The sequence below is a fragment of the Lissotriton vulgaris genome, chromosome 11, assembly GCF_964263255.1.
Source record: "Lissotriton vulgaris chromosome 11, aLisVul1.2, whole genome shotgun sequence".
NCBI classification, from domain to species: domain Eukaryota; kingdom Metazoa; phylum Chordata; class Amphibia; order Caudata; family Salamandridae; genus Lissotriton; species Lissotriton vulgaris.
In genome coordinates this window covers 1029310511-1029336280 of record NC_141699.1, presented here as the reverse complement: position 1 = coordinate 1029336280, position 25770 = coordinate 1029310511, and the positions used below count along the sequence as shown (strand labels likewise).

Below are 25770 nucleotides of genomic sequence, written 5' to 3'. Positions count from 1 at the left end.
CACCTAAACTATCTGTACCTCACTTACATGACACCCCAAATGCTCTGACATGCAGTCCTTCTCCTTGAACCTAACTGCACCCAGTGCTCCTCCCCAAGGGCAAATTTCTTTCATATGGTGTGGCAGTGTCCTGTAATCACCCGATATTGGAAACAGATTGGTCAATCCCTCCCTAAAATCCTAGATAGGCCTAGTCACGCCGATGCTGAATTTAGACATTCCCGGTCTTCTGTAAGAGTTCGGGTGTGTGAGGTGTGATAGAACACTGATTGGTCTGGCAATACTAGTGGCCAAAACAGACATTGGAAGCTGGTGCAACCACCTAGTCTGGCACTGTGGAAATCTGGAATGGACAGGTGTGTCAAACAGGAAAAGCTGATTTATATTGCTAGAAGCTGTCGCAGACAGGAAACAACCATCACTTTTACAACGCACTACCATTACAACGAAAGTTTTGCAACACAAGATCCATTACAACGCATGCTATTGCAACGCATGCCATTACAACGCAGATGCTATTACAACGCATGCCATTACAACGCAAGTATGGGTAAGTATTTAATTTATTATTATTTTAATTTTAATTTAATTTTCTTAAATTAATTTCATTATTTTTAATTTAAAATATAATCTAAACCAATTTTAATATTTTAATGAAATTTTATTTTATTTTTTATTTAATTTACTAAAAATAATTATAAAATTCTAATTAAATTTAATATTTTTAAATTTAATTTACATAAATATATTTTAATATCTTAATTACATTTAATTTATTTTAATTAAACCCCCTGGAGTTAGAATAGTAATTTTAACCCCTACACTATCCAACACTTACATTACTATTACACTCCCCTGGAGTTAGAATAGTAATTTTACCCCTACACTATCCAACACTTACCCTACTATTACACCCTCCCCAGGAGTTAGAATAGTATATTAAAATACATTTTTTTAAATTAAAAAAATCATTTAAATAAATTAACAATCTTTTTTGAAATTATATTAAAATTAAATTAATATTAATAAAATTAAATACTTACCTATACTTACATTGTAATGGTATGCATTGTAATAGCATCTACGTTGCAATGGCATGCGTTGTAATAGCATGCGTTGTAATGGATTCTGCGTTGTAAAAGTTGCGTTGCGATGGTATGCGTTGTGAACCTATGCGTTGTAACGTCATACATTCTCCCAGACAATGCACAAAATATCGGGTAAATGGTGGGAGCATCACAAGTGATCTTCTACACCATAGATTGTGCCTGTAGGTGCTCCGGTTTCTTCGAGATAACTGGAGATTAAAGGCAGGTGGGATGGTGTGGTTTTGACTGGGAAGCAATATTTTTATTTTGCTGTTATACCCACTCTTTAAAATCAATAACAAATAGTTTATAAAAAAAAATGATTGCCATATTTGTCTGTCTGCTCTATCCTCTCTCTAGTCATTCGAATTCTGCTTTTCGGCTCAACTCTTGCTCCAATATGATCATTGTCTTTTTGGAGTCCCACGGGCCTTGATCACATGACACACACACAGTGTACTAAGGTACATGTAATGGCACATATTTTATATTCTTTTGATTTGACCGAAGAATGATGAATGTGCAGTCCCTTTCTAAAATAGCAGAAAATATACATAAGAGACACAATTCAACCGTTTCTTTAATCTAGAACTCGTATGCATGGCTCAATTTACAGAGATTAGTTCTGTGACAAGACTACATTTGTTTCGACATAAAAAACCACTGGCCAACTTACCCCTGAGATTTCTGTAATAATTTTATCTGTGATTTCCTTCCCTCCCGTTAGACGAGTTGCACTTTGGAGGAATGTGATCGCTTTTCGAAGATCTCCTTCTGCCACATCAACAAGCGAAGCTAATGCCTGCAAAAAGTATAATAATGTGACACCCAAGTCACCTATGGATCAAGGCGACTGCATCAATAACATTGCATTCTCCAACAGAATAGAGTATTAGCAAGTGTGTAACAAATGTATAAAGTCATAAGCACAGACACTGAAAAACAAGGCATTAACTAATGTATTACAGTTCTGTTGATGGCATGGTGTAATAGAATTTTACCCTTTTTTTTTCTTTTACAACACATTTTATTAATTTTTCGTTGTGTTTCACATGAATTAAACCACCCCATCCCTGCCTCCCTACCCCAGTTTCGTCTGGTCCTACCCACTTTAACGTATTTGTCGAAGAGAATTTTACCCTTTCGGATGCACGTTTTAATTCTCTGCGGGAGACGTGGGGCAGGGTACGAGCGCGTAGTAGGCTGTGTAAGGAATGTTTCCAATTCTGCTGCTGTACTTTTTTTTAATGAATCTTTTTATTGAGCGTTATACAGAACACAACAAGCTTGAAAGAGCAAAACACCGTTAGGATGCAATTGAAGGCAGCAGACATCTTAGCAACCGCCGACAGATACCACCTCCCCATCACCCATTCCCCATTCTTCCAAACATTCCTATAGTGACATTTGATTCTGAGTAGTTAACATGCATGACTTCCAAACCAACTCCATGGAGGGGAGTGCAGGGATTTCCCCCATGTTAATTCCATTTCCCCCATATTCTGGTCCATTTTGGAGGACAACCACAGAGGACGCCAGTATGCACCAATGCAATCCATGTCCCGCTTCCAGACCCAAAAACATGGAGCTTGTTCACCCTCCCATAAACATGCAATGTTTCGTTTAGCCATTGTCATTCTCAGGGTCATCCAGGTTTATTCCATAAGGTCTAGACGCGTTGCGCTCCAGATGTTTAAGAGACACTACTTTGCAAAGGGACTTGTATTGCTCCCACAGAGGTTGTTCATACAAGTCCCCACGATACCCAGTAGTGTTGTATCTCAGGGCAGCTCCATAAGGTGTGAATGTTGCTGTCTGGACACAGTGAGTCGGTTACTCTACCTATTTTGTGTAAGGTGGTACATGCATAGTAGGATCTATGTACAACTTAATTGTACAAGATGGAATTTCGACCTAATGGCCACTTCTCTTGAGGATGCCAGGGCCTCAAACCACTTGTCATCCTGAAGATCGCTCAGGTCCTGCACCCACTGACCAGTAAGTGTATTAGAGTGCCTGGCGAGTTTTTAATGAATTTGCTGCTGCTGTACTTGCTATTTCCAACATCTGGGAAAAAGAAGGCACCGAGGGCCCGATAAATGTTATTTTATTTTACCACTTCTTAAATACCGAATGATACTGAATCTGTATTTAAGAAGTGGTAAAATAAAGGGGGGGGGGGATGTAGGTAATACAGACTCGGTAAATACCGAATCGTTAAGATTCGGTATTTACCGATTCTGTAAATACCGATTCGGTAATGCCCATTGATTCCAATGGGCATTGAAGCCCATAGGAATCAATGGGCATTACCGAATCAGTATTTACTGAATCAGTAAATACCGATTCCAGCAAGGGTGCAGGGGGTGTAACTTTGACACCCTCTAGCACCCCAAATACAGGCATGTGTGCCATGTGGCACACAGACAGTCACATGGCAAAGGTGTGCATGCACACATGTACATGCACACCTGGATTCGGTATTTTACCACCCAATTGGATTGGGTGGTTAAATACCGAATTTGAAAGGCCTGTAGCACTGGACACAGTGCTACCTACATCAGGAATTTTCCGAATCGGTAAAATTACCGATTCTGTAAAATATAGCCCCCTACATCTCAATCACCAAATACCGGTCGGTAACGGGCGAATTCGGCCGCACCAAATACCGGTCGGTAACTGCCGAATTCAGCCGTTACCGACCGGTATTTGGTGAACTACATCGGGCCCCAAGTGTCAGAGCAATGCACACAGATCCTTGAAAAACGTGCTTACAACAGAAACAAAATGCTCAAACGTAACTTCTAGTTACCAAACTGTGAAAGTGCTGTGTGAGAGGAAGTGGAGTTAAGGATTATTCCAGGAAGTGATGCTAGGTATCAAACAGTAAGAAATTCTGTACTTGATAAGATTTACATAGCAGGAATTTTCTGGGTGGAGCAAGGAGTATTTAACATATAAAACAATCAAATCCATACAACGCCAGCAAAACATTTTTTGACATCCTGTAGATATACAATGAAATTAGAGTGAAAGAAAGTGCTCTGGTCAAACAGCAACAACCATCAACCTCATGGAATTGTGAAACAAAACATGCTGTTTTTGTTACCCCATGCCCTCATTTTTCAAAACAGAAATTGTAAACCTTAAATAATTTTGTAACATTTTTAATATTAAGCTGGTACAACACATTTCTTTTGGTCACAGAGTTGTAGAATATTGGCACAAGATTTAACCAGGCATACTTAGGATACGCCTGCGTAGAACACGCTTATCACATATAATGGTGACCATCAGTAAAGAGACGACACCTATATCTACGAGTCCAGTGCCACTCAAATAGCAGTGCATACAGACCACTAAAATACACGTCCAATCAGTCAACTATTGACAAAGTTTTACACTTGTAAAGGAAGGCTCAGCTGAGGCTGTGTAGCACTTCTCCACTAACACGGAGGTGGTTCCTAGGTCCAGGAGGGCCCGGTGAATTCATTGTCTTCCGACCTGTATGCTTGGGCCATGCTGACCACTCCTCTCTATCCTCCACCTTCCTAGACCATGTTAAATGTTTGCAATTAAGTCTAGTATCTGTGAGATATTACCTCTAACCACATCCCATATCAACAGTTTAGTCGCAAGCATCACCTATGTAATTATGGCTGTGAACCATTCTGTAAAGTAGGTGTTAACTTCTACCTGATCCATTGCCTGGCTATCAATTGTTTATATAAAAACAAAACCAGCCAGCTTGTGCAATAAAACGGTCAAATGAGCTTCACTGCTCGTCACAACACCGAACTGCTAAAATTCTTCAACTGGCACCCATATGCACAAGTGTCCGCACTGGGTGCTTTTTTTTCTACACGGCTGACCATATAAGATGAACTATGCATTTCCTCATTCATAATCAGGATACCAAGAATAATACCCAGCGGCAGAAGGTCTTATTGGCCTTGACAATCCACTTTCAGGCAACCAAGGCATGGAGTACGGCTCTTTCCGAATTACCTTCCCCAGTGTTCGTGTTTCAGCCGAATGGACTCTTGCAGGCATGTTTTTCTTTCAAACACACTACTTTCTTCTTGCAAAGCTACCTTCTTGTTGTGGTAACTAGTATGTGAAAGGTAGTGCAAATCGATTCCAATATATATAATGCACATTGTGGACTTTCTCCCCACATGGAAGAGGGTAAAGCACAAAGATTACTTCAGCAGGAAAAAATCCCTCTGGGACTCCTGTAAGGGAGACATCTTTTGAATGTGGACTCCTTACAGTCTGTTCTGCAATATCTATCCATGCTTCTTTACAGAGTATAGACTTCGGGCTTAGAGTTTGGCAGATGGGTACTAAAAAATATGGGAGATGTCGCATAGGCCGAAGGAGTGGTTCCCCGTACTATTCAGAGCTTGGAGAAGAGCCAGGTTTCTGATAACGGAGACTCTTGGCGGAAACCTTCAATCAACAGCCCGCTGGATATTGGGACATCAGTAACAGTATCTCAGATACCTAGGGGTGTTGGTGGGAGGAGACCTCTTTACTTCAGGTTTACAACTCAAGCTTAAAACACATGACACAAGGACAAACAATACACTCCACAGTCACATTTTGTAAAAGGACTATAGCCTCTGGCTTTGGTTAGAACAGCAACATTACAGGTGGAAATATAGTCACCATACAGGCAAATGAGGTGGCTGAGGATTGACCGCAACAATGATTGCTGCTCCGTCTTAATGCTCCTAGCTACATCGAAGGCTGCCTTAAAAAAACCCGATGCTGCGGCTACCCCCACCGAAATGACCAGGGAGAATGTGGAGACAGCAAGGACTCCCCAGAGAGATCATAAGAGGTGCACACATTGAGCCCAAATGTGTCATTTACTGCAGCAGTTATGCCCTACTGTAGGTCAGCCCGTTCCTCTTCATGGCCAATCCCTAATGGCCAGAATACAGAGCCATACAGGGTGGTGGAGGACAGCACTCATGACAGGGCGAGAGGCAGAGGATTCTTGGACTGCTTTGTTAGGGGAGATTGGAGGGTAGGCTGGGTGATGGAGCGGCCATAGGGCGGAGAATCTTTGGGACTGTGGTGGTACTACTACCCTCCCCTTCCAAAAGGCCAAAGCATTAGGCATCATCTTACAGAACACAACCTGCCATGACCCGTGCCGGGAAGAAGAATAACAGCCCCCATTGGGGAGTCGGCACTGTGTGCCAGGGGACACGACCCCGGGTCCTCACACTAGTGGAGGCCACATGAATGAACACCTTTCCCTTCGGTCCACCGACCTTCGCTCTGTGCAGAAGCATGAGTAGGCCCATGCCTGGATAGCTGGGCCTGGATGCAGTTGCATTAATACAGATAATATAGATCCCAAAAAAGAAGAGGCAACCAGGCCACATTTACTGTGAACTGGGGGAAGTGAAAAATGCTACAGAACTCCCTTTTTTGACTAACCAATTATAACGACAAACATAGACTATTTCTGACACTGTATCACTGGCCTTTTCCTAGAGCGACCCACCCTCATACACTGAGTGTGCAAGTTGCTTGGAGCGCCTCCATTGGAACAACTTTGGTATGATCACACCAACTGTAGTTCCATGAAGTAGACTGAACCAGCTGTATTTAAACACCTTGAAGTACACTGTTGTGGATTCTCACCTCATGCCTAAACCTAAATCCTCCAGACAGTTTCTTTTCTCAGAGGGAGTGACCAGATCGCAGAAGGCTAATCAACCAGAGGTGACATCTGCATTCACAAGCACTGGGTTAGAGTTTACATTACAGTGAAAACGTTGGAGAAATTGTATTCAACCGCATAACCCCCACAAACAAGTATAAGGAAAATTATGGTATTTCTTTTGTCTCCTTGAAGTAGCAGCATAGCAGTTTGTTTGTCTGTAGCATTGTTGCTTCAAACATTGGGGGTGGGGGGTTTACACAGCAGTATTCCTGACCAGTTTGCGAAAGAGAAAAATTACACTGCCCAGTGTTTCATCACCTAACAAAATGTGCTATCTAGTGTATTCTAATCCCCATATCAGGCCTATGGATACGGTGTTGAAGATATAAAGGCATAAGTTATGCTTTTACCACACACGTCTCGGATACCTGTGGCACAGTAAGTACATGGTTACATTCTACAAGAACATATAAATTTGACAAAGTTTTGACTTCTGTTCATATCTGCGATACTCCAACTACAATTTTATTAGTTATCTGTCCTCTTCTTAACTGTTTTTCACCTCCAAGCTCACTGCTCTCACACGCCCGATCTCCATCGTCCTCCACCCCTAGAAAAAAATACTGCTTTGTCCTCCCCACAAAGCGTTTCCGGCTTTTTATTTTTTATTTGTTTTTATTGATTTTACACAGTAATCCACTATACATTGTAGAGCACATCAAATCATATTGGTACATAACTTAGTTATACAAATAGTTATAGCCAGACAAGAAAGATACACCCCTGTAGTGCCGGCAGCCCATGAGAGTTCCTGTATAATTATGCACAGAAGCCCGAAACCGTTTTAAGAATCATAACCGTTTTAAGAATCATAACCGTTTTAAGAATCATAAACAGCAATCAAGTACAGTTAGGTTTCAGCATTTTCGTCTGCCCTATCAGGTCAGCATAGTCCGTCATGATCAAGTAGCTCTATCAATATCCGATGCATCTACATCGACCGAACAAAACTTACACCCCCCCGTCCCTCCCCCTGCACACTCGGTAATAAACAATTATGGTAGCATTGACACATATCTGTATGTAATTTGTGCATATCTCGGTTCCACATTCTGTATGGGGTGTACTATGCAGTCTCATTGAGTAAATAATAATATAGCCCACTGGTGTTATGAGGATCCCATTTGCCCAGCCGTAGTGTGCCAAAGCCCCTCGTCCTAGTGACATCACTCCCTAGTAGGATAATCTGTCTAGCGCATCATATTCCTCTAACATGGTATTCCAGTTCAAAGCGATCTGTGGATTTCGCAGGACCCTATATTCCTCTCTTAGAAGCTCAGCCCCCTCTGCTATACCCCATCTCACTATTTCCGTATGTCAGTCCTGTAGGGACGGGGCCCTAGTTGCTTTCCATCGTGTGGTTATGGCTCTTTTGGCTAGAAGGAGCGCAAGATTAGCAAATCGACAAAAGCGTTTCCTGCTTCCACTTACTGCTCCATTCCCTATTTCACCATAACTTTCATGACCCCTGATGATTTTGAAAGCAACTGTCATGCATTCTTCAGGTTGGCCTTGCCTTTTCTGTATACGTCCCTTGCTTCAGCCCACATTGTAGATGTCTTCACCTAAAAACATTCTGCTAACTTTCCTTTTGAAAGAGTACTGTGAAAATATTTTTCAGTTGTTAAGTTCTTGATTAGAATTAAAGTGATATTTTCAGGAATAAACACTTTTTAGATGTTTATATATTCACTAACTGCCGCTATGCAAGGGCACCCGGGAATTATCGCTTATCCGTGCAAATGTATTCATAGATCCTTTAGGGTACTCTTAGCCTTTGTATCCTGCAGGAGTCCTATTTAAGAGGCATCGCATGTCTTTATTTTTCATAATTGTATCTGTACTTCCATTTTTTCACAGTTCAAGTTCTGCCTTGTTTTTTTAATTCCATGTGTCCATCATCTCACATCACCAAGACTCATCAGGATAACACTAAATTTCATGGATGTCCAAAGTATCAGTTACAAGAATACCTGTATAAAACACACAGGCTATCAAACTTATAAACCTTTTGGAATCAGTTGAGATTTTTGTGATTAGACATCAGGCTCTACAGTGTGAAAAGGGCTACCAGACTGTGCAAGGAAGAGTATTCTTTTAGTCTAACATGAGACCGGCCAGTTAAGGAAATGGAGCCATCAACTTCTGTAAACCTATCTCACTTGACAACCAGTAGTAATCTTTTTATCTATGCAAGAATCTTTTTCCATGAACCACAGAAATCAAAACAAAAGAAAGCCTAGCTTTGATTTGCATACCAATTCACCAATATATCAATTCTCCAATACATTTATCCCTTAATCTTCACGTAAGCCACCATATTACAGACTTGTTTGCCTTCCTCACTTCAATGCTTTAATGAACATATTCCAATCCCAACACAGGCAGTTATACTTGTGCCCAATGAAATTAGCTTTAAAAGATTTTTTTTTAAATATATATATTTTTTAAGCAAAGAAAGAAAAAATCTTATGGACTTCTTCCCTTAAAGGTGTGTAGACACTCATTTTGACCACAACACATACAGTATGTCAAATATCAGCAATCTATATCAAAAAGGGAGGGAGTTAAGGTAGTTGATCAATGGATCAACGGACACGGTTTACCACACAGGGTGGTGGAAGGTCCAGTTACAGCTTGTGTCCGTATCTTGCACTAGGAAAACAAAAGGAAGGTTGCTGCACTGTTCCTATGAAGAGTGAGGGAAGAGTTAACTGGCATGACCACAGATGTTAGAGTAACATCCTGGGGCATCCATTTTGTTGGATGTAATTGCCTCACACACCCCGAAGGATGTCATGCTTCATCATCGGCGGTTGCTCCTCGTCGGGGAGGCGGTGCAATCCCCGACGGGCTCACCTCAAAGAGGGGCTCTTTGGCGGAGATCTTTTTTCCAACAGCCTTATGGTGAGGTGGGGGTGTGTGGGCTGGGCTGGGTGTAATGGTGTGAGGGATATTAAAATGTAGCAAGGGGTACCGGAATTCAGTTTATTCTGGGGGTCCCCTGGCTGCAGTTAAAAAAGTGGGGTTAGCTCACTAGGTGTCAGCAGGTTAGGTCAGGTGACCCTAGATGAGACTAAAGGTGATGCTGGTCGACATGTTTCTCGCTGTGGGTCTAGTCACCCGCGATTCATCAGGACCTTAATAAAGTGCAAAGGAAAACATGCTAGTGTCATGTGTTTCAATCGTTTCCTCTGTGGGTACTCCTATGCCTAGACATAGAACAAAAAAGAGGAGGACAATCGTTAATTACAAATCTGCATGTCAACAACTCAAGTCAATGCCAGGGTGTGTACACAGTGTGGCATGCTATTGGTGCTTGGGAGTAACGTATAACAACCAATGCATGCCTTGCAACTTGTGTGTGCAAAGTGCGCTGTGAGGAGCACACACAACTGTTGAGTCCGTGAGGAGGTTAGTGGTAGAGTGCTGGCTAAAACCAAAGGATTTTAGCTTTTAAGAAAGATTTAAAAATGCAGCAGTTTAAGAGGACTACTCATTTGGTGTAGAATTCGAGCAGGTATAGTGTTAGTGGCACCGTTTGTAACTACATGAACAACACTCACACACTGTGACCCAAAGGGGTATATATAGATTGAGAAGTCTCACGTGCCCCACTTACCTAATGGTTAAGGATTAAATGCCACATGAGGGGTCGGCGGGACTGAACATCAGGGATGAGCCCAGGGTTTTAGCTGGAGGTAGAATATAACATAGCGCCTGTAGTTGGGTAGTTGCTAAAGCTAATGTTAATATATCTCCATGCAGAGTTGGGCTGGAAGGTCTAAGACCTCCACGCTGTCTACCTCCGTTAAATCCCTGTCTGGTAGACTCACCTCCATACTCCTGTGTCCGCGCAGTCAGACCTACCCTTCTCCGCCGAGCTCGAGTAGATGTGGGAGCTCGGCGGCCGGGGCAATTTAAACCACGTTGACAGGTCGGCGTGTGTCACGTGGTGAGTCTACCAGACAGGGATTTAACGGAGGTAGACAGCGTGGAGGTCTTAGACCTTCCAGCCCAACTCTGCATGGAGATATATTAACATTAGCTTTAGCAACTACCCAACTACAGGCGCTATGTTATATTCTACCTCCAGCTAAAACCCTGGGCTCATCCCTGATGTTCAGTCCCGCCGACCCCTCATGTGGCATTTAATCCTTAACCATTAGGTAAGTGGGGCATGTGAGACTTCTCAATCTATATATACCCCTTTGGGTCACAGTGTGTGAGTGTTGTTCATGTAGTTACAAACGGTGCCACTAACACTATACCTGCTCGAATTCTACACCAAATGAGTAGTCCTCTTAAACTGCTGCATTTTTAAATCTTTCTTAAAAGCTAAAATCCTTTGGTTTTAGCCAGCACTCTACCACTAACCTCCTCACGGACTCAACAGTTGTGTGTGCTCCTCACAGCGCACTTTGCACACACAAGTTGCAAGGCATGCATTGGTTGTTGTACGTTACTCCCAAGCACCAATAGCATGCCACACTGTGTACACACCCTGGCATTGACTTGAGTTGTTGACATGCAGATTTGTAATTAACGATTGTCCTCCTCTTTTTTGTTCTATGTCTAGGCATAGGAGTACCCACAGAGGTAAAGATTGAAACACATGACACTAGCATGTTTTCCTTTGCACTTTATTAAGGTCCTGATGAATCGCGGGTGACTAGACCCACAGCGAGAAACATGTCGACCAGCATCACCTTTAGTCTCATCTAGGGTCACCTGACCTAACCTGCTGACACCTAGTGAGCTAACCCCACTTTTTTAACTGCAGCCAGGGGACCCCCAGAATAAACTGAATTCCGGTACCCCTTGCTACATTTTAATATCCCTCACACCATTACACCTAGCCCAGCCCACACACCCCCACCTCACCATAAGGCTGTTGGAAAAAAGATCTCCGCCAAAGAGCCCCTCTTTGAGGTGAGCCTGTCGGGGATTGCACCGCCTCCCCGACGAGGAGCAACCGCCGATGATGAAGCATGACATCCTTCGGGGTGTGTGAGGCAATTACATCCAACAAAATGGATGCCCCAGGATGTTACTCTAACATCTGTGGTCATGCCAGTTAACTCTTCCCTCACTCTTCATAGGAACAGTGCAGCAACCTCCCTTTTGTTTTCCTAGTGCAAGATACGGACACAAGCTGTAACTGGACCTTCCACCACCCTGTGTGGTAAACCGTGTCCGTTGATCCATTGATCAACTACCTTAACTCCCTCCCTTTTTGATATAGATTTGAGCACGGTTTCGACCGTGGGAGTACCCTCTTGGCGGGTAAGTTTGTTCATATCCCCCATTTAACCGACTCCACCAAATCGGATTGGGTCGCACTGGGTCCATAACCAACTTTTGGCCTTGGAACCTTCCCCCTTTTTTGGTATTCTCCTACCACCTTTCTCTAAAACTTTTCCACCCCTTGTGGAGAACTCCACCCCACCGAGACCGGCCCCCCTTGACTTCACCATTATGGAGGGTCAAGGACTGAGTTTTGGCGAGGAGGAGGCTGCAGCAATTATGAGGACACCATCCCTCTTTGGCATTGATAGTGAACCAGCAACAGGGAGCAACACCACTGAGTGGCAATCCCTGTCGGACTTGAAACGGGAATGGATAAGGATTACGATCCATGGGACTATGATGGCCCAGTACTTCAAGGCCAAAATAGCACCGAATGGATTGATCGTTAAGAACTTCCCCAGAATTTTCTGGGAGGATGGCCAATTCAAAGTGGAGTGGTCACAAGTATCATGGAAGTGTACCCATGATCTTCTTATTCTCATTGTAAACACAGCGAAAAGACTAGCAGACGCTCTTCTAGTGAAAATCCAAGCAGCCGAGGCCGCCCTGAAAAGCGCGGTACAAAACCCAGGCTTTAAAACGAAACTGGCTGAGATTAATAAAGAAATGACTGAACACAAAGAATATCTCTTGAACGAGAAGATAGCCAAGCTGCAAAAGGACATTAAAAAATTCTCTAAGGAGAAAGTCTATCCGTACTTAAGGGACGACTATGTCCCCGCAGGCACCAACTACAATTCAGATTCGAGCACGAATTCCTCTAGAAGGGGTTCCAACAGCGGCTCCGACAGCAGTGGGGATAATACTCCTGCACAGATGCCCCTGAGGGCAAAAAGAGGAAGAGGACGCGGACAAAACAATTTCAACGGTTACCCTAATCAGGGACAACCAGCAGGTACCCCGTTTTGGCAGTATCCTCAATTTCCCAATTTCCAGCCCCCGTTTGGTCCACAATACCCTCCATTCTATCCCCCAACAAACCCTACACACCCTCCTTTTTTAGGCAGAGGTTGGGGCAGAGGGCGCGGGCGAAAAAGAGGGAACGCACCAGAAAAGAGAGTACAATGGGAGGATACACGCCCCCAAGGGATGGACACGAGGAGCACGAGCCGGTCAGGACCACAGTAAGCTTGGTGGTTAATCTATCAGACCGTCTCCTCACACAAGGTGAGGAAGATGTCCTACAGAAAGGTCTGCGGTTTGTCCCCACACCTAAGATTGACCCATTCGAACAAACTAGGGAACTGAAGTCCTTTTTCAGGAAAATAAGATTGAAAACCTTCTTTGAAGGGAGGCCCTGTGAACCCATTGATGACTCTGGATTACATAATCCTTCAACCTTCACACCACACAACGGATTGGTTCCGAATGAAGTACTCACTTTTGAACAAGCTGTGCTCAAAGACATCTCCAAACTGAACTTGAGAACACCACACTGTAACATCTCTGGGAATGAGATGGCCATATTGAAATCTTTGGCGGATGACCCGCTCATAACCATCAAACAGGCAGACAAAGGGGGTGCCACAGTGCTTATGAATACTAAAGACTACGAGTTGGAATGTATCAGACAACTGAGTGACAATAGATACTACACGCCCATTGCCAGTGACCCTACCACGCGCCTACAAACCACGATTACAAGCTTGGTCACAAGCGCAGAGTGCGAACAGTGGATCACTAGAAAAGAGGCAGACTTCCTGGTTAAAAAAGACCCAAGGGTACCATATTTTTATATCTTACCCAAGATACATAAAGCAACAAGACCAGTACCAGGGAGACCCATTGTGTCAGGGATAGACTCAGTCTTGGAGCCCCTTTCGCAATTTTGCGATCACTTCCTCCAACCCCTTGTCAAAAGCATTCCCTCTTACGTCCAGGACACCACAGACGTACTACGCATTCTGGACAACATCCAGAACACAGGAGAGATCGATCTCCTGGTCACCCTAGATGTAGAGGCCCTCTACACAAACATTCCTCAGAGGGCCACTCTAGAGGTGATTGAGGAAAGACTTAGCCAGGAAACTTGGAACTCAAACACTCCACAGACCTTTATTATGGAGTGTGCCACTCTAGCCCTGACTGAAAATTACTTCGAATACAGAGGCAAATACTACCACCAGACCCAAGGGACATCCATGGGCAGCACCTTTGCCCCTTCGGTGGCCTGTCTGTACATGGCTAAGTTCGAAGGGCTGCATATACATCACGAGATCAATCCTTTCAAGGACAACATCAAGATGTGGAAGCGCTTCATTGATGACATTCTGATTTTGTGGAAAGGCCCACCCATGTCACATGAAGCCTTCCTAATATGGGTCAACTCTTTAAACCCTCACTTACATTTCACGATGGCCTCCTCACCCAAGGAAATTGCCTTCCTGGATCTAACTATAAGACTAGAAGATGGGTCCATCAGCACCACCATGTACCGCAAACCCACTGACCGCAATAGTCTTTTACACTTTAAGAGTCACCATCCGAGGGCCTTACGTACCAATCTGCACTTCGGACAATTTCTACGAATAAGACGCAACTGTAGTAAGGTATCTGACTATAAAAAGGAGTCCGAAATCCTCTCAAGGAATCTACTTGATAGGGGCTACCCCAGACGCGATGTCCTAAAGGCCAGGAAACGCGCTAGGAACAATAACAGAGAAGCGCTTCTAGAGAGGCAAGAAAGAATCCCGGTTGAGAATCAACCAATCACATGTGTAACATACACCCCTCTGTCCACCAAGATTAGGGGCACCATCAGACGCCATTGGGGGATCCTCAACACTGGGGACTTATCCCTAGAAGAACCAAGGTTCGCCTTCAAGAGATCCCAAAACCTGAAGGACATCCTTATCAGTACTAGACCTAAGTGTACCAGGAAAGAAACCCAACAAACTTTATGGCACCTACCCCCAGTAACGGGCCACTATCCTTGCGGAATGTGTGGTGTTTGTAGGTACACCATGACACATAAGTCCATCCAGCTCTCTGAGGCCTTCAAATGGGAGATCAGACACCACACTAATTGCAATACATCACATTGTATATATATGCTCAAGTGCCCTTGTGACCTACTTTACATCGGGATGACCACCCGTCCCGTTAAAACGAGAATTATTGAACACCGTAGCAACTTCCGTTGCAAAAAGACCCATACCAAGATGTGCAAACATTTTGTTGAACAAAACCACGATGAAGACTCCATGAGATGGGTGGTGCTAGAAGCCAGCCCTAACTGCCCAAGCAATGCCCTGTTCCGGAAAGAGCAGAGATGGATCCATCGATTGTCCACAGACAAACAGGGTCTTAACGAGGACATTCCGTGGCACTCACTTTAGGATATCCAGTTCCTTTTCCAATCCCTCGTGTAACCAATTGCCCTATACACTGGTCACATCTTAGACAGTGATCGACCCTAATAATTGTAACATCAGTCCCCGTTGCTGACACTACACACTATGTAACGCGACACAACACACTATGTAACGTGTTCCAAATGCCATTCACGATTCTTAGTTAGTAGACTCACCTAACTACAGCATTCCGCTACGTTCTCATAACCATACTTGACCAGTGTATGCCCTGGACATATTCTGTGCCCAACACAACATGGCCGCTATATTTCATACATGAGAGCGAGTGACTTCCGAACTAACTGCTCCTCACACATACCAGCGGTGATTAATCATCGGTAATAGGGGGCGATTTCCAACAACCCCCCCCCTTTATTTCCCTAACTGGCACAATAATATGTTCATGAGTAGACACTAAGAATGAAGTCCATTCAGCGTTATGCGCCCCAGCACACCGCTGTAAGATGGCCGCCACAAAAAGCTCCCATACCACGTGACCTGACAGAGGAGGCGGAGACGCGCCGTCACACGCCGACCTGTCAACGTGGTTTAAATTGCCCCGGCCGCCGAGCTCCCACATCTACTCGAGCTCGGCGGAGAAGGGTAGGTCTGACTGCGCGGACACAGGAGTATGGAGGTGAGTCTACCAGACAGGGATTTAACGGAGGTAGACAGCGTGGAGGTCTTAGACCCTCCAGCCCAACTCTGCATGGAGATATATTAACATTAGCTTTAGCAACTACCCAACTACAGGCGCTATGTTATATTCTACCTCCAGCTAAAACCCTGGGCTCATCCCTGATGTTCAGTCCCGCCGACCCCTCATGTGGCATTTAATCCTTAACCATTAGGTAAGTGGGGCACGTGAGACTTCTCAATCTATATATACCCCTTTGGGTCACAGTGTGCGAGTGTTGTTCATGTAGTTACAAACGGTGCCACTAACACTATACCTGCTCGAATTCTACACCAAATGAGTAGTCCTCTTAAACTGCTGCATTTTTAAATCTTTCTTAAAAGCTATTTTTAAACCTTTGGTTTTAGCCAGCACTCTACCACTAACCTCCTCACGGACTCAACAGTTGTGTGTGCTCCTCACAGCGCACTTTGCACACACAAGTTGCAAGGCATGCATTGGTTGTTGTATGTTACTCCCAAGCACCAATAGCATGCCACACTGTGTACACACCCTGGCATTGACTTGAGTTGTTGACATGCAGATTTGTAATTAACGATTGTCCTCCTCTTTTTTGTTCTATGTCTAGGCATAGGAGTACCCACAGAGGTAACGATTGAAACACATGACACTAGCATGTTTTCCTTTGCACTTTATTAAGGTCCTGATGAATCGCGGGTGACTAGACCCACAGCGAGAAACATGTCGACCAGCATCACCTTTAGTCTCATCTAGGGTCACCTGACCTAACCTGCTGACACCTAGTGAGCTAACCCCACTTTTTTAACTGCAGCCAGGGGACCCCCAGAATAAACTGAATTCCGGTACCCCTTGCTACATTTTAATATCCCTCACACCATTACACCCAGCCCAGCCCACACACCCCCACCTCACCATAAGGCTGTTGGAAAAAAGATCTCCGCCAAAGAGCCCCTCTTTGAGGTGAGCCAGTCGGGGATTGCACCGCCTCCCCGACGAGGAGCAACCGCCGATGATGAAGCATGACATCCTTCGGGGTGTGTGAGGCAATTACATCCAACAAAATGGATGCCCCAGGATGTTACTCTAACATCTGTGGTCATGCCAGTTAACTCTTCCCTCACTCTTCATAGGAACAGTGCAGCAACCTCCCTTTTGTTTTCCAAGTATCAGCAATGACATATGAGTAAGTATATGCCAGGATGAATGTAACTCAAGACTGTGATGCAGAAGAATCAAACTTGATTAATAATATCTGTAAGTAAGCAATCAGGCATGTTCTCGAGGCTTGGGTGAAATTTAAATCACACCAGCGCATCTGCAAAATTCCCAAAAATACGCCATTATTACGCCTCTGTTCCCGGTAAAAATATCGCACGGAAACAACCCCTTCTCTTACACACCAACTTTGCAATACATTTCTTTGGCCGCCCACCTTGTTTTCGGCAGCTCTACTTCGAAAATAGTTAAACAGCAGTTAGTGTACACTACCTCATTTGTGATGGTTACATTTTCCTTTTCACAAATGTCTTGAATCCGTTGTGTCTGTATTCTATCAGCTAGTGGTTTAAAACGGAATTTGGAGCATCTCGATGTTAAAGGCTCAATTATCCTGAGGGACAGGAGAAAACACAAGAGGGCCCCATTAGCATTGCATTTGTAACTGGACTGCTAAGGAAAATACAATATTGTAAGAATTTTATGTAGCTGAAAGCAGGCCATAATATTTGTAAGCTGAATTTAACATACAATTCATGGATGTGTAGCTACAGCCGAAAAAACAAAAGTTGCAATTAAAGCTTGGAAAACCGGTGATCACCTTCTACTTCCCTTCGGTTCCCTGCCCCTTACCACACTGCTTACCATCTATCGCCGATCGGCTTATTTACTTAGATCTGCACAGCACTCTGCCGCTCCATAGCTGGGTTCATACCATACAAAGATACAATGACAAATTTCTATTCTTGATGCCAACCCCATCAGAAATGTGTTTTGTTTGGTATCTCTATGTCAATGGAAGAGGAAACTTGCTGCTTCTCTCCAAAAGCATACTGGAGCGGACCACTGGGAATTACCTGCTAACATAGTTGCAGATGAGGCAGAAGCGGGTAGTTTTGGATTCTTTTTCCATGGTGCGCCTCAAAGCGGCTTGGGCTGCAGAGGTCATCGAGTCGGCTTCATCCAGAATGATGATCTTAAAAGGAGGACAAGGCTTGCCACTAAAATACAGAGAAAGTCCAGATTACAAAGCAGGCAATACCAGAGGGAGCAGGAAACGGCCACACGGTTAATTACTGGCTGAACGAGTTCTTAATTGTTCCACACCTCAACTGCATCTCAGATGAGCTTTGCATACTTTATTCCTTTATTCCTACACCAGCTTTGCAAACCATCCTCAGCTGAAAGGATGATCCCGCCTGACTTTGATTCGGTCAATCTCATTCATAAGATAGCTTCTAAAATTCTTTAAGTGGTATATGTCATGATCTCATGACATCACAATGATTGAGGACCACGCAGGAAATTCCTCTTCGGCTGAAAGAAAACTCAAGGCCCTAAAATACTGCAGAGGATGTGGGGGCCAGATGTGATAAACCAATCAATGCACAGGAAACATTTCACTTATTTTTTCATCCAGGATGGGCCTATCCAAACGGTAGACTCACTGATGTTTATGTAAGAGAGTCATATTAATTTGCTCTTAATTTTTTTTTTTTACCATAGCTTAATTTTTTGGTCAAGTTAGTAAGAAACACGCCTCGGTCCAAATGAGAAGCAGCCTGTTAATCTGTTTCTTGGCTAGATATTCCTTGTGTTGGGCACACACAGGTTAACTTAGTCTTACGGTATGGTTGCAACAATGACAGAAGATGTAGAAAGTATTTTTGTAGAAAAGCTGAACATTAACTCATTGGGACTCCTGGCTGTACAACACAAACACAATGGTTCATCTAACCAACACTTTATGTAGTCATGTCAATTTACTACCAGAATGGTGAGGGCTTCTTGAATAGAAGACCTTCAACAAGGTGTTTGTACAGCAACGTTCAAACATATTTACTAAATGTGCACAAAATACGGTTATTCCTTCAGATGTGCTTTGTTTCATATCTCAAACTAAACAATGAAGCTTTTCCGGACCTGAATTTTTTTTAAATCTGTCAATGTAATGAATGCAGTTCACTTTCTCCCCGAAGCTGGCTATTGACATAAACATTTGGTTCATATGATTAATGTGTCAACTAGAAAATGCATCACCCGATGAGAAAGTCTGGCTTGCAGCCTTCTTACATTTAATAATATCCAATAGCTGCTCATAAACCAAATGTGAACAGATAAATCGAAGGCAATATCACACATTTAGGGAACATATCTGCATGTGCGTCTTGAATGGAAGCGAAGAAGACAAGGTGTGGGGTTTTGGAGTCCACCAAAAAGCAAATCTATCTTAGAGTTACCATATAGGAGGACACAAATTTTAGTTAAACAGTGAGCCATGGCAGTGTGGGCGAGTAGGTCATATGCTGGAGAGCTTTGAAAGTGATATAACCAAAATAAAAAATAAGGCTTGCTAGTGAAGCCTTAAAGGGAGTACTGTCTTTGAAAAACAAATGCGTAGAAAGTTTAGTACAAAGACACGCTGCAGAGCGACTACTAAACAATGCATTCTTAAAATCATAGGCACAGTCAATAACTAGAGATCCCCAAACATGTACAAATTGCAGTAAATAGGTGGACATGGTCCCCATCATGTCCTCGTCCCGAACCCCCAGCAAACATTTTTAGGCTCTGAAAGAGAAAAAACAAGCATTTGCAATGCAATAGGTCTCGCATTCAGGCGAGTTTGAGCGATTGCCATTGTAAATGAGAATGCCTTTTACATTTTCTTTATGGTCAAATGACAGACCAATTGCGTTGCAATAAAGGGCCTTCTCGACTGCTTGTTAGTTAGCAAATATCAGAGGAAGAGACCGGCCTGCGACGTCTTCAAAGTAGTGATAAATAGTGCAGTGAAGAAGATGTGTAAGTGTTGTAAATTACACAGACACAAAGTGTGAAGTGAGTTACATATGATCAGAGCTATAAACATTACCAAAGTGCTTCAACACCTTTCGCTCTGTGATTATACTGTCACGGCTCAGGAGGAAGAGCGGGAGGGGGATTCCCTGCCCTCGCCGTGATTTGAGTGTGCAGTGTGTCAAAGCTATCTTTGGCCTAATAAAAAATACTCTGGTTGTAGTAGGACCCTGGCTTCACCACTTCGTGCAGGGCGGGCTGTGCTTTATGGCAGGCATGGAGGGAGAGAGGGATGGTCTCGGCTGCAGCTCCAGTGCCCCTGCTATTACTAGTGAGCGAGAGACGTGGAGGTGGTGGTGCTGTGGCATTGGTGGAGGTGGTGGTCACCATTGGTAGTGGTACTGGTATTGGTTGTGGTACTGGTGGTGGCGGTATTGGTGGTGGCGGTATTGGTGGTGGCGGCATTGGTGGTGGCGGCATTGGTGGTGGCGGCATTGGTGGTGGCGGCATTGGTGGTGGCGGCATTGGTGGTGGCGGCGGCATTGGTGGTGCTGGCATTGGTGGTGCTGGCATTGGTGGTGCTGGTATTGGTGGTGGTGGTATCGATGGTGGTATTGGTGGTGGTGGTTTTGTTGATATTGGTGGTGGTGGTAATGATGGAATTGGTGATGGTGGTAGTATTGGTGGTGGTTGTGGTATTGGTGGTGGTATTGGTGTTGTTGGTGTGGTATTGGTGGAGGTGGTATTGGTGGTGGTAGTGTTGTTGTTAATAAAACAGGCTTTTGAAAACAGCCAGTCAGGTGGCTTTAGTACAGATGACATGTAACAGATGTGGTGTCGTCAGCTTCAGCCCATTAGCACCGGATAATGTGCTACCTGGAATTCACATGACTTAATTCGCTAACCATTTCTGAATCCATTTTACTGGGGGGGGTGAAACAGACACCAGATAATTCAGAGTTAAAGTGATTGAAAGCAGGACCAGAGTTATGGAGGCAGCCGTGCTGCTTAAAAAACACAAGCGGTTTCAGCTGAAGCATTGCATTTCCGGCCTGCAGTAAGAGAAACTCAATAAATTAAATAGTGCTTGCAGTCTAAATAACAGATCCCTTGTAACAACTGAGTAAAAGGTCCAGTCGCCATGGGAGGGTACAAATGAAGACATGGCCCTACTAAGAAGGGACGAACAAGCCAATTAACGAATTTGAAGGCAGCCTTTAAGAAAGACAATGATACAAGCCAATGAAAAATATGGGAGGAGAGTGGGTGCGGCTTCTCTCCCATACTCTACTACAGCAGTCTCGCAGAGTGTACAGGTGCGCAGTGCCGCTAGGCTAGACCTAAAAACGACACATCTCAGACTGGATGCAGCCAAGCTCAATATGAGTATTATACAAAAATATTTTTTCATTTAAAGGATAGTGAATGCACAAAAAACTTCGGTTGGAGACACAGTAATTGAACTTAAGAAATCTTGTTACAGAGGAAAGCAATAATGTACAAGTTTACATTGAAGAAATTACAGAACAGGCAGAAAAAGGAGTATCCCAGATGGGCTTTACTTTCTTACTTATGTGAGAACTGAGCTTTTATGCTAGTGATAGCAAAAAGGATAACTGCTTACTCTGGTCTGGTACCGCCCACTGTCAGCTGAGCAAAAGTCTTTACTTTCTCTCGAATCACTTGTATTCCTCGTTCATCAGAAGCATTTAACTCAAGAACTCTCTGGCGGTATATATCAGGCCTGCGAAGCAATGAAAACAGCGTATTATTGATAACATGCATACATTTACTATTCTCAGTCTAACAATACATTTTCTCCACGCATAGTTTCCAAGTCAAGGCGTCATACAATTTCCAAATGGGTTATACAAAGCTTCTAACTGCCCCTTCGAAATAACACCTTGGGCCCAACGGATGGACATTAAAAGGAGCATGGTTAAGTAATGTGAAACATATTTACTGCGCTCAAGTGATACTTCACCAAGTTATGGTAGGCTTTTTTTTTTAAACTTTACCAGTTACAGAAAGAAACCAAAATATCGTTCCAGCTCCAGTTCTGTGACAAGTAATAAAAGCCAATGCGTGTTACATAGAATGTATAATGCATGACATTCAGTACCATAGAGAGATTGATAGTATATTCAAATAAAACTACATTTGCACATTATGCTAACTCACTCACCATACCTCCAATGCTTGTACCTGCGATTCAAGCAAGACACAATGTGGGAAAAATCCTATTGTTAATATTATAGAGCACATGCCTGTGTCCGTTGTGTAGGTAGACCTGGATTAACCAATGCCCGCAGGTACCAAGCCGGCATCAAGCCGTGCGTCAGGTTGAGAATGTGTTGTCGCCGTGTATTGTTTGAGAGGGCCCCAATTGGCACGTGGGTGGGATGTGCTGGGCAGTGTGGAGGCGTACAAGTCGTAACTTAGGTTACAATATGCCATACTGTTCAGCCAGTCTTTACTCGTCAGAGCCACCCTCCTTCCCCATTTCAACGCGATTTCCCTTCTCGCTAGGAGTAGCCCCAAGGCGGTAAATTTCCGGACTGATTTTGCGATACTGTTCACATATCCTACTAGGGCCACTTTCTGAGTGGGGGAAAGGGCTAAGCCCGTCATTGTCCCAAGTATGTCAGACCAGTATGCGCTGATTTTGCTACAGGTCCAAGTAAGGTGTGCAAAATCGGAATGTGGGGATTTGCATTTTAGGCAGCAGTGGGATCTGTCAGGGTCTAGTTTATGGGACATCGCAGGAGTGATGTAAATTCGGCACAGGAATTTGAAGTGGATAAGTATGTGGCGGAAATTCATAGATACCGCCTTGGTTTGTAGACAGCACGCAGCCTATTGGTCATCAGTAATTGGGTGACCCAGATCTGCCTCCCAGGCAGCCCGTACCTTAGCATCGTGGACTGGTATAATCACTATACAGGATCTATATAGTTTCCATTTTCAGGACAAAATCCCTCACTCACCCGAAGGTGACATGCTTCATCATTTGGGATTCTCCTCCCAGAGGAAAAGCCTAGTTCCTCTGGGGGCTACAACCTCCTTTCTGAAAGGGACGAGCTCAGCGATGTTTTGAAATGGAGTAGGATATACTAAATCCACAAATGATGAGCTAGTAGTGCGATTGAGGGTGCAGCGCAAAATAATAGAATAGTGAGGAAGTGTGAGTAAAACTCTCTCAAGAACACCCAAAGAACACTTTGTGAGGTGTTCTTCGCAGTGCACCAGCGGTAAAAATTACCAACCGCAATGGTGGAAAAGAACTAATTGGTCCAGAGGAACTAGGTTTTTCCTCTGGGAGGAGAATCCCAAATGATGAAGCATGTCACCTTCGGGTGAGTGAGGGATTTCGTCCTGAAAAGGGAAATGCCCAAAAGTTAGGTCTTTTGGGCTTAGTCACAAAATCTGTTTCACCTTTTTATCTTTGTTTACTGGTCGGATTAGTTGGTAGTGGTCTTTCCACACTCTTTAAATAATGTTGTAGACCTCCGGATTTCTTGTTGTTATTATTGCTTCACAGGCATCCAGTAATACCTGCAGCGCCTGGGGCTTGGAGGCCGCTGCGCTGGATGAGCTATCAATGGTGCTGTCTAGGAGCAGTTTAAAGTCCCCACCCAGCAACAAACCGCCCGTGCTCCCTCGCACCAGCTTGGCATCAAGCTCATGGAAGAAGACGTGGCTGTCAACATTTGGGGCGCACACGCACACCAGAGTGACCATGTGGCCCATCAGCTTACCGACCACTTGGTCAGGTTGGCAGCAAGTCAAGGAAAAAGGGAGATGTTTGTGAACGAGAATCGCAATACACCGGGCATAATTACTATAGTTAGAGAAAAAGTGGTGAGCTCCTCACCCAACGCAAAATGTGCAGTGCCCGCCCTGGGTAAATGCGTCTCCTGCAAGAAGGCTATGTCAACGTTGTGTCGCTGCAGTTAGTGTATCACATGTTTACATTTTTTAGGGTTATTAAGTCCAGGCATGATCCAGATGATTAGCGAGAGGTCAACTATGTCAGGGGCAGCACCATGTGTGTCATGCGACAGACTAAGGAAGAAAATTGTAGCGGCTGGTATTAGAAGAGTCTCATGCGTGGAGCCGGAATTGGAATAACATTGAACGTTTCGGGAACTTCACCTCCCCCCACCCAACCTCGTGACCCAATTCGCAAGGCAAATAACCAAGCATCTGATGCATCCTGTAAACAACCTGTTTGGAAATTCGAAGTCCAAGACTGAAGCATTGTAATCCATGAGAACAACAATGTGCTATGCACCAAGGGGGGAGGCAACACTTTGATGGTGCCCAGCAAATGCAGAATAATAGAGATGAACTACTTATACAGTGCCAATTATTATGGTAACAAAATAAGAGCCAAATAAAAAACAGCAGGCATAGATTATGGACAATTACTGCAACAGTGCCAGCCTGGCGGTCATTCACTTGAAAAGACCTCGACACTGGCGACATAGCCGCTATGTGGTGGGGAAGAGACTTGTCCAACCTCCCTCCGTTGGCCAGCCGAGTTCTTCTAGACCTTGCAAAAAGCTTGTGCGTCAGCCTGTTGACGTCGACCGACAGTCGGGCCGGATAAAGCATTCCATATCGAAGTCCCAGGTTTCGCAGGGTTGCCTTGAGACCTGTAAACATGCGACGGGCCTCCTGAACCATGAGTGTGAAGTCCAGGTATAATGATACCGTGGACCCCTGCCAAATCAGCGCACCCCGCTCCCTGGCAAACCTGGCAGTGTCTCTGTGCCGAAAATTCATGACGCCAGCTATTAGAGGCCTAGGAGGACAGCCGGGGTTGGGCTGAAGACCCAAGGATCGATGTGCCCTCTCCACCACAAATCCAGGAATGAACTCCTCCTTCCCAAATAAGTCTACCAGCAAGATTTCCACAAACGTGTCCATTCTTCCTGTGTTAGTCGACTCCTGAACCCAATAATACGGAGGTTCTTGCGGCGGCCGCGTGCTTCCAAGTCTTCGCTTTTAATTGCAATGTCTTTTAGGATTTTTTCCACAGGCTCCATTCTTTTCGTCGATTGAGCGGCGCTGTCCTCCAGATCAGAGATCCAGCCTTCAGCTGTGCTCCTCCCTCCCACTTGGCCTTAAATGGAGACCGCGCGGCGCAGGTGAGTGTGATCTGTCCTCAGGACACCCCCACGCCGCACGGCCCTCCAGCTGTGTCTGTGCCCCCTCGCTGCTGCTCGTTTGCCCATTTGCCGTTTTTCCCTCCTGTGCCGTTTATTGCTCTGCTGTTTGCAGTTTACCCTTTTGTATTTTGTTATATCTGTACCTCTGTGTCTTGGTTCGTTGCCTCCCCTGGTGTAACCCCCGCTCCCCGTATCCCGCTGCCGTGACATCGCGGCCCCGCCCCCTTTTCTTCTGTGTCCTCCCCGCTCCCGCCTGCTCCTCCCTCCCACTTGGCCTTAAATGGAGACCGCGCGGCGCAGGTGAGTGTGACCTGTCCTCCGGACACCCCCGCGCCGCACAGCCCTCCAGCTGTGTCTGTGCCCCCTCGCTGCTGCTCGTTGTGCCGATTTACCGTTTTTTCCTCCTGTGCCCTGTTTATTGCTCTGCTGT

At 44.5% G+C, this 25770-nt stretch overlaps 1 protein-coding gene across 1 annotated transcript in view; it reads right to left on the bottom strand.

Moving 5' to 3' along the window:
* The window catches only part of RFC4 (replication factor C subunit 4), a 119350-nt gene that overhangs the window by 19613 nt on the left and 73967 nt on the right, over positions 1-25770 (bottom strand). Inside the window, exons 5-8 of the mRNA XM_086944350.1 lie at positions 21791-21910; positions 18225-18368; positions 17641-17761; positions 1765-1890 (exon numbers count right to left, since the gene is read on the bottom strand). Coding sequence (XP_086800476.1) covers positions 1765-1890; positions 17641-17761; positions 18225-18368; positions 21791-21910 — 511 coding nt within the window. The remainder of the gene's footprint in view (positions 1-1764; positions 1891-17640; positions 17762-18224; positions 18369-21790; positions 21911-25770) is intronic.